The 9,732-nt window shown below is 36.6% G+C and overlaps 1 protein-coding gene across 1 annotated transcript; it reads left to right on the forward strand.

The window, feature by feature from the left end:
* The first annotated feature begins 311 nt into the window (after positions 1–311).
* LOC113079615 (natural killer cell receptor 2B4-like) lies at positions 312–9,453 on the forward strand. The gene is made up of 4 exons (XM_026251859.1): positions 312–333; positions 7,710–8,045; positions 8,388–8,705; positions 9,191–9,453. The coding sequence occupies exons 1-4, from the start codon at positions 312–314 to the stop codon at positions 9,391–9,393; spliced, it is 879 nt and encodes a 292-aa protein (XP_026107644.1). The 3' UTR covers positions 9,394–9,453.
* The last annotated feature ends 279 nt before the right edge of the window (positions 9,454–9,732 follow it).

Consider the following 9,732-nt stretch of genomic DNA (forward strand, 5'->3'; position numbering starts at 1 on the left):
CTACTCCAACCAGCCTAGAATTATATCAGTACAACATCACATTTTTCTTTTCTGTTTGCAGGAGGAAGATTTGGTGTTGATGGAGGAGGCAACGTCTTCAAGGCAAAACCTTAGACCTGATGCAACATCATCCAATGTCAAAATCACCCTTTAGGATGTACACATGCAAAAGCTAAGCTGAACATTGTCAATTATCAATTCCTATTTTACAAAATTTGTCCTGCACACATTTTTATCTTTAATGTGTAGGCACTAGAAGACCAGTGGCCAATATGCACAGGAACATTTCCAGTGTCAGAAGTAGATCTGCCATGCCAGCTTTTGTGGAGACAGGTAATGGTAATAGTGACTCACATTGAAGCTTAAAAACTCCTTTAAAAAAAAAAAAAAAAAAGCTTAACAAACATCTAAAAGGGACACTTAGGACTGGAGTAATGAAGCTGTACATTTTAGTAGTATTAGTAGTATTACTGTCACTTAAGAATTATTAGCAATCTCTGATGTAAAACTTGGGTTCTCAAATGAAACCAGTTTGAGAATCACTGAGGTATACACATTTAGTATTGTCTAGTTATTTATTTCCTCACTGCCATTGCATTGTTATTCATCAAACATCAAAGAAAATCTGACTTTCAACTGAGTTTTTGAAGACCATCACTGACAGATAACTGTACAAGGAGTCATGTATTTCAGGGACTTTTGTCACTTTGAGACTCTGGTAGCTCCTGAAGTAATCGATCTTAAAAAAGTCTGAGAACGAGTGGATTCAGTAACCGCTTCATAATGCACAAGAACTGCCTACACGCCTTTAGAGTTAAAGTCCATCTTTCAAGTTGAAGATCCCTGTGAATGAACGTGAAGATAAATAGTGTAGGAACTCGATTTGCGTGAAGAAACTAATCATAAATGTGCATTAAAAAAGTTTTTTAAAAGAAGTTGTGAGTAAAATTACTTCCGCTGTGAAAAACGCTCTGATCGGAAGTGACGCAACGGCCGGTAAACATCATCTCTTCGTAATGGAGTCAGACAGTGAAGTGGTTGCAGTAGGGGTAAATGTCAACTCTTACGATGGACCATTGCCATATAATTATGAGCCGCCTAGGCGAGAGAGGGTTCAGGCAGAGTTAAGGGGAAGGGTAAATGCACAGAGGAGAGAGATAGAGTTGTGGTGTGAGGAGAATCGGTGGAGTGACGACAGGCTATAGCTAACTGTGGCTAACGTTGTCTCCATGTTTATCACATTGCAGTATCGTTAATAAATCATTTTTAGCAATATTGCTGTCGACTCTGTTGTTTTTCAAGCATCCACGTAGATCGTCACCATCTATGCCAGCGACATGTGTCTTAAAATGTTTAATTTAGATCCCAGATTTTAAAAGATTGCTGTAGGCTATAGCTTACATCTGTGACGGTCAGCTAATCTGGATAGGGATGGAAATGCTGTGCATTTCTGCACAACATAGTTTATCGTGAAATTATTTAGAAATTGCTAGCTGATTTTTAATCAGTAACTGCTTTCAGACCTAGGTGTCCGCATGTTCTGCTTCTGCAGATGTCAAGCGTTTGGGCCGTATATCTGAACAACATAACCGGCCAGCTTGAATTCCGAGCTTAGCCGGCTTATACTACTCCCCTCTTAGTATTTCCGACGGACATTATGTAAATGAGATCGCATGTACTGCGGAGTACGTGTATGAAAGCAGTTAGTATTCCGGTTATGCCGTTCATGTAAATACAGTCATTGTAACAAAAACCTACTATGATAACGACAAACTCTCTTTTCTGTTACCACCTCTCAGACTGCGTAAACCCGGGGTGCTCAACACTGCCGGCAAAGTTCAGCTCCAATCCTAATCAAACACACCTGAAGCAACTAATTAAGGTCTTCAGGCTCACTTAAAAATTAAAGGCAGGTGTGTTTGATTAGGATTGGAGCTAAACTTTGCAGGACAGTCGATCGCCAGGAGCAGGGTTGGGCACCCATGACTGAGAACCAGGCCTGTCGTTACGTCATATGATGCGTTCTCTGGGAAAAGGCGTTTTTTGGAGCGTAGCTTAGAATAGGCACACGTTTTTCTTAATTTCTGCCCGTGGGTGTTGTAAAACATATGTATTCTTATGTATGTCTTTTTAAATGAACATTTTCATACAAGATTCCGTATAAATTAAGTTATACAATTAAATTGAAAGATGGCCTTTAAGTTGTCTTGACTTGATCTCTTGAGCTCATGCTCTACAGCTGCCTTAAAGTTTCAGTGTTTGTGTATTTTATATTTCAGCATTATTTCATGAATATTGCACTGAATTAAATGTATGCTTGTTGTGCTTTATGGAGTTTTAAGTAGTTACGTGTTTTTTAGTATTTAATCACTTATCAGAATATTATCAGGAACATAAAGCAAATATAGTCTCTGATAGCATTTAGCATTACAAGCCACAAAAATAATAAATTGAATTCTTACCTAAAGTTAACACATTTAAACCTGGTGCTTGTTTTAATATATATCTCTAGCAGTTACTGTTTTCCTCTTTCTACAGGACATGTTTCCACACCTTTGGCTTTTCTCTTTTTTTCTTTTGGCAGGGACTTTAGATGTGAACATGTCAAGATAGGTTCAGAAATGGGTAGGACAATCCACATTTTTCTTGTAGTAAAAATGGGCCATTAGTAAATTCTATGGGTCTGGGTTCCTGCCTCATCTGCGTCCAGCTATTTTTAGCTGTACAAAACAGTTAGTTTTACCGCTTGATATTGAAAATGGTTGTGTCTTATCATATTATTGTAATGTATTATCTTAATTATGAACACTCTGGTTGTACTGTAAACAGTATGACCATTTACTGCACGTTGTTATTCTCCTCGTTATTTACCTATAACTGCTAATGACCCGGAAATCTCATCCATAGGCTTACTTCCGCATTGAAGAAAAAGGTGGATAGATGACTGCTGTTTGTACTGAAGGTCATACCTAACCCCACCTGTGATTATGTTTTACATATTGCTTAGGTCTGGTTTATGATTTTATTAAGTATTTGTGATTCTTCTGTCAAAGGCAGAGTAAAAACAATTTTACAGAGATGCATTGTAAAACATTGTGGCCACAACACAACAGTGATGGAGTACTCGAGTCCTGGACTCGGACTCGAGTCCGACTCGAGACTCCATTCTCTGGACTCGTGACTCGACTTGGACTCGTGGACTGATGACTCGTACTTGGACTCGGATTTGAGCATTCATCACGTTGTTTTTGACAAAAAATATTATAAAAAATGTTTCGTGCCCAAGACCGGTGTTCTGTCGATTTGTCCTACGCTGTCAGATTTTCCTACCTCCCACTAAAACAGTGGGTACAACGAAAAATGCTACTGTAAAGTTATGATTTATTAATGTCTACACCTACCACAACCCTAATCATACCCTTACAGTACTACAAATACAGTAATTATGTGTTATATTCGCGGTTGTAGCTAGAAGGGATACAGTTACAGGAAACCAACAATAAATATTAGTTTCTACCAATTAAATTGCGTTTTTATTAAAGTCTACACCTACCCCAACCTTAAACCTACCCTTACAGTAATGCAGATACATTAAATATCGTTGTTTAGCATGAGACAAAGGACGCGATATTGATGTGCGCGTGCGCAGTAAACCTCGGTAGGAAAATCTGACAGGGTAGGATAAAATGTCAGGACACCTGTCGGGATCAGACACTGCTACCGCTCGCTCTCTTTGCTTGACAACACACTCACTGACGTCACTCACTTTGCTTTTTTTCCAAAGTGCTCGGGCACTTGCGGGAAAGGATGAAGCTGATTGGTTAGTTCTTGTCACATGACCCGCGGTGCGCTTGTGGCATTCTGAAAAGTTGAGATGTTTTTAACTCGTTGCGCGTTGCGGACGCGCCTGGATGCTTCCATTATGAGCGTGCATACCGCGCGCCTAGATTGGAAATAACGAACATGAGCGTAACACACACACACACACACATTCACTTTAACACATACAAACGCACTCACGCTAAATCACTCGTCGATGAGCGCGAGAGAGCGTTTGTGTGTGAGTGATCACTCACACACAAACGCGCTCTCTCTTTCTCTCTCTCTCACACACACACACACACACACAATCATTGTAATATGCACGTTTCTTTTTTTCGCCGAGTGTATTTCTGTAATACAGTGTTAAAGGATTGGTTCACACAAAAATTGAAAATTTCCTAATCGTTTACTCCTCCCAATGCCATCCAGGATATCTATGGCGTTTTTTCTTAAATTAATTTTTTTAAGGAAAACATTTAATGATGTTTTCTTCATATAATGGACTTCAATGCCTACCAACTCAGTTGGTTGCTATTGTTTCCTCAAAAAAAAAAAAAAAAAAAAAAAAAAAATCCAATAAGGGACTCGAGACTCGACTCGGACTCGAACTCTGGTAATGGTGACTCGACTTGGACTCGACTCGGACTCTTCTTTGGTGACTCGGACTTGGACTCGGACTCGAACACTGGGACTCGAGACTCGACTTGGACTCGACAGTTGGTGACTCGACTACAACACTGCAACACAACACAATTAAATACCAGTAACAGTCAAAGCAAAAACACTCCATCATTCAGAACTCTAAACACTGTGTGAATAATATTAATGAGACGAAGGGAGCCGAGTGTATTTCTGTAATACAGTGTTAAAGGATTGGTTCACACAAAAATTGAAAATTTCCTAATCGTTTACTCCTCCCAATGCCATCCAGGATATCTATGGCGTTTTTTCTTAAATTAATTTTTTTAAGGAAAACATTTAATGATGTTTTCTTCATATAATGGACTTCAATGCCTACCAACTCAGTTGGTTGCTATTGTTTCCTCAAAAAAAAAAAAAAAAAAAAAAAAAAAAATCCAATAAGGGACTCGAGACTCGACTCGGACTCGAACTCTGGTAATGGTGACTCGACTTGGACTCGACTCGGACTCTTCTTTGGTGACTCGGACTTGGACTCGGACTCGAACACTGGGACTCGAGACTCGACTTGGACTCGACAGTTGGTGACTCGACTACAACACTGCAACACAACACAATTAAATACCAGTAACAGTCAAAGCAAAAACACTCCATCATTCAGAACTCTAAACACTGTGTGAATAATATTAATGAGACGAAGGGAGCTGATCATGAAGGTTTGCTTCGAAGTGCTCATATCACCGTGCTCTGGTGACACCTGATGGTCAAAAAAAAAAAAGTAAGTGTCACGAGAGCACAGCCATAGCATATAGCTGCGTAAAAAGTAAAGTGTGTAAAGGTAACTCATTATTAGCATGAACTATGTTCACTGTTTGTAGTTATTTTCTGTTTTTATACAAAATGTTTATCACAGACTATAGGAAAATAAATTCAGTTAGATCTTGTAAATATCAAAAGTGGTGATCATGCAGTTTGTCTTCATGCAGTTTGTCTTGGTCTGTCATACAAATGAAATAAGATTAGAGTCGCAATTTAAACATGATCTTAATACATCAGCATCATGAACGGGTTGAAAAGAGAAACAACTGAGATTAAAATAAAGATGCTTTTAAGCAGCTCTTAATAGTGTTATTCCCGAAACAAGCCTTACAGAACCACCAGTTGAGATCTCACTTTATTATGTGTTTGCAGTAGAAACAGATTATTTGACTCTATATATACATGCTGAAAGTATATGAATAATTTTTTTTGTATGAGCGAGTAATGAATGCAACTCTTACAAAAAAAATAAAATAATAAAAAAATTCAAAAGACACTCATCTTTAAAGTAGTTTTTACAGCTCCCTTTCTGTATGACATAATTTTATTAACCACAACAGGTAAATAACTTACATACAACAGCATATCAATATCACATCAAATATAAAAAAATTATATCAATTAAAATCATATCAATTATATCAATTATATCAATTAAAACCTCAGAGAGCACCAGCACTTATTCCATGTTTAGAGTGTAAACGTCCCAGATAGCACACGTACGTCTGCGAGATGTCTGTTAAAGATCTTTTGATCTGAAAAGCATCTGCTGTCTACAAACGTCTGACAGATGTCTTTCAGATGTCAGTTTTGCATACATTCTAAATCATAAACATCTTAAAGACATCTAATAGACATCTATTTGACATCTAAAAGGAAACGTCCTATAGACTTATTGCAGATGAGCACTCTAAAAAATACGTCTTGCAGATGTAAATGCACACGTCAAATAGACGTCTCCGAGATGTACGTGTGCTGTCCTTCACGTTTATCTACATTCATTTATTTACCTTTGATTTAGAAAAGATTCGCTTAGTTCTTTAAAGTCTCAATATAATTTTTTTAGCAGTATTAAAATATATATTAGTGTTATAACACTAATATATATTTTGATTTTATCAAATTACTACTGATTTGATTTTCAAAGGTAAATTGACAAAATATAAAGTTTTAAAAAAATGAAAGAGATCCGCACTCGTCCAGATTCAGAAAAAAAGAAAATAAAAAAAGATCGTCAGAACAGACGCACAAACAGCTCTAGTTACCCGACAAAACAGAAACCCTTCAGAACGCTACTTCTTCTTCTTCTTTTGGGTTTAATTGGGAACGAATTGGTGCATTACCGCCACCGATTGGTATGGAGTGTGCATCAAATGAATAAAACACCAACAGTTCATCAATAGTACATCAAACCAATACAAAGTTACACCCATCTTTTTAGTAGTTTTTGGTTGTAAAAAAAATTTACAGGTTATCACTGACAGATAACTGTACAAGGAGCCATGAATTTCAGAGACTTCCTTTTGACACTTTGAGACAATCGAACTAATCGATCTTAAAAATGTCTGAGAACGAGTGGATTCAGTAACATGCACAAGAACTGCTTACACAACAGAGTTAACTTGTCTTGACTTGATCTCTTGAGCTCATGCTCTACACCTGCCTTAAAGTTTCAGTGTTTGTGTATTTAATATTTCAGCATTATTTGATGAATATTGCACTGAATTAAATGTATGTTTGTTGTGCTTTATGCAGTTTTAAGTAGTTAATCTCTTCTCAGAATATATTCTGGAACATAAAGCAAATCAAGTTTCTGAACACATTTAGCAAGACACAAAAATAATTAAATTGAATTCTTACCTAAAGTTAACACATTTAAACCTGGTGCTTGTTTTAATATATATCTCTAGCAGTTACTGTTTTCCTCTTTCGACAGGACATGTTTCCACACCTTTGGCTTTTCTCTTTTTTCTTTTGGCAGGGACTTTAGATGGGAACATGTCAAGATAGGTTTAGAAATGCGTAGGACAATCCACATTTTTCCGTTTGAGCAGAGCAGACTTACTTCTGCTCGTGCAGCTGTCGTTGTTTACGCACGTTTTCCACGGAGCTATGAGGACATTAATTATCAGAAATCTTTTGGACATCTTTTAAGTGATATGCATTCAGACACTGCTTTCCTCTGTTTATGGATTCTTATCACAAATGGTAAGCTGGCTGCATTTCATGTTCGGTGGTCTTGACTGGAAAAGCCTGCAAATATCTAGTGTAAATACAGTACGACCATGCAAATAATCTTTTATGTGTATGTGTGTGTGTGTGTGTGAGTGTGTACTGTTACTATATTCAAATTTTTATATTCATTATTTTAAACACCTCCTTTTATCCTTGTTTGTTTATGATTTTTCCTTTGTTTGAATGTGTTTCAGGTGTGTTTGTCGCTGTGACAGATGAAGTGAAGTCAGTGTCGGTGCTGGAGGGAGATTCTGTCTCTCTAAACACTGATGTTAAAATACAGAGAGACGATCACATACTGTGGATGTTTGGACCTCAAAACACTCGTATAGCTGAAATCATTAAAAGAGACCAAATTAACTTTATTTTTGTCAGTAATGATGAGATATTCAGAGACAGACTCCAGATGGACAATCAAACTGGATCTCTGACCATCAGAAACATCAGATCTGAACACACTGGACTTTATGAACTGATCATCATCATCAGTGTAGAAACCTCACTGAAGAGCTTCAGTGTTACTGTGTACGGTGAGTAAACTCTGCTGTCACTAATGCTAGATTTGATCATTGATGTTTAATTCTGAACTCTAGTATGTTGTATAAAAGTTTCTAAATGTTAATTCAAATGGCAGAAACTATGAAATTACAAACCAAATGTTGAGATAATAATTCAGCTGCTAAAATTATCAATCAGTGTCTTGGGGTAGATACTGTACAAGCATTCATTTTGTTCTCAGCCTTGCATTTAAAACTTTGGTTTCTTCTTATTAGACTTGCAAGAAAACATCTGCATCATGTTCTTTTTTGTTATTTATTGAAAATACTGAGATAACACTTACATTTACTTGTTCTTTCTACATTGTTTTCCAGCTCATCTTCCCTCTCCTGTCATAACCAGTAACTCTTCAAACTGTTCTTCATCATCATCTTCATCATCATCTAATCGTTCATCAGTGTCCAGATGTTCACTGCTGTGTTCAGTTGTTAATGTGGGTGATGTGACTCTCTCCTGGTACAAAGGAAACAGTTTATTGTCCAGCATCAGTGTGTCTGATCTCAGCATCAGTCTCTCTCTACCTCTGGAGGTGGAATATCAGGAGAACAACGCCTACAGCTGTGTGATCAACAATCCCATCACAAACCAGACCACACATCTCAACATCACTCAACTCTGTCAGACATGTGCAGGTGAGTCAGCTGTGATTAATCTCATCACCTGTACTGATATAAACATGTGACCTGTGCTGGCTAAATGAGTCAAAGTGAAAAAAAATATTCAAAAATGTTATTTTTAGATTCTCCATTAAAAAACATTCAAAATGATATATGTGAATTGGACAAAAAAATTACTGAGCTATGCTCGTTTGAAGTCGATAAAGTCAGCAAAATCCATTTTCCAAATTTTCTGAAGGTTCCAAAACAAAATCGTCTAGCAACATTAATTCTTTCCCCCTATTTCTTTTCTCAATAATCAATACTGGAATTATACTCACAATGTAGCTATTTTTCTCTTTTTATCTTTGTTGATATTAATAAGAACCAATGCAAAAAAAAAAAAAAACAGTATTAAGAGTTTCTTAAGTTCTGAATTCTAACTTTAAATACTATTAGACAAATGTCTTCCAGATCTGCTTTATACTAAGTATTGTTTTCTCTCTTTTCTTTTATTACAGAATCTCTCCGTTCCAATTTCATACCACTGGTAGTTGGTTTATTGTTGCTGGCTGTTTTTTTGGGCGTGATTCTATTTTGGCACATCAAGAATCGTAAACAAACAGCACAACCTGGCAAGTATTACTGCGACTGCATATATTCATCTTTGTGTTGGAAAAGTGTTTTATTATATTACCATCATTTCATGTATAATGTTTTATAGTTGAACTCTGGTTATTATTAAAACAGTTGAAAATTAAGACATAGATTATGTATACATTGCTGTGTGCATTGTGTCTCGCTGCCTACATGTGAAAAGCTTAGCACTAGTGAACTGATGGATTATTAATGCTCAAAGAAAAAAATAAATATAAATATCCGTCTGTGCTTGCTAATTTGTTACTGTAACCCATGCATAAATTCTGTTTTATTTTAAGATGAATTATAGATAATTTTGCTTTTAAAGCTAGTGATTCATTTAAGTGATATGTTATGTTTCACATGCACCAAACATCAGGCACTGCATGATGGACAACTCTTTCTAATGAACAGTGAATAAAGC

Source organism: Carassius auratus, unplaced genomic scaffold (genome assembly GCF_003368295.1).
Source record: "Carassius auratus strain Wakin unplaced genomic scaffold, ASM336829v1 scaf_tig00028729, whole genome shotgun sequence".
In the NCBI taxonomy this organism is placed as follows: Eukaryota; Metazoa; Chordata; class Actinopteri; order Cypriniformes; family Cyprinidae; genus Carassius; species Carassius auratus.

Bases quoted from the DNA above. Each gene is read 5' to 3' on its own strand.
- LOC113079615 (XM_026251859.1), top strand. From the start codon at position 312: ATGCCAGCTTTTGTGGAGACAG. The intron at 334-7,709 runs GTAATGGTAATA...AATGTGTTTCAG, and splicing joins GCCAGCTTTTGTGGAGACAG to GTGTGTTTGTCGCTGTGACA. The intron at 8,706-9,190 runs GTGAGTCAGCTG...CTTTTATTACAG, and splicing joins ACTCTGTCAGACATGTGCAG to AATCTCTCCGTTCCAATTTC.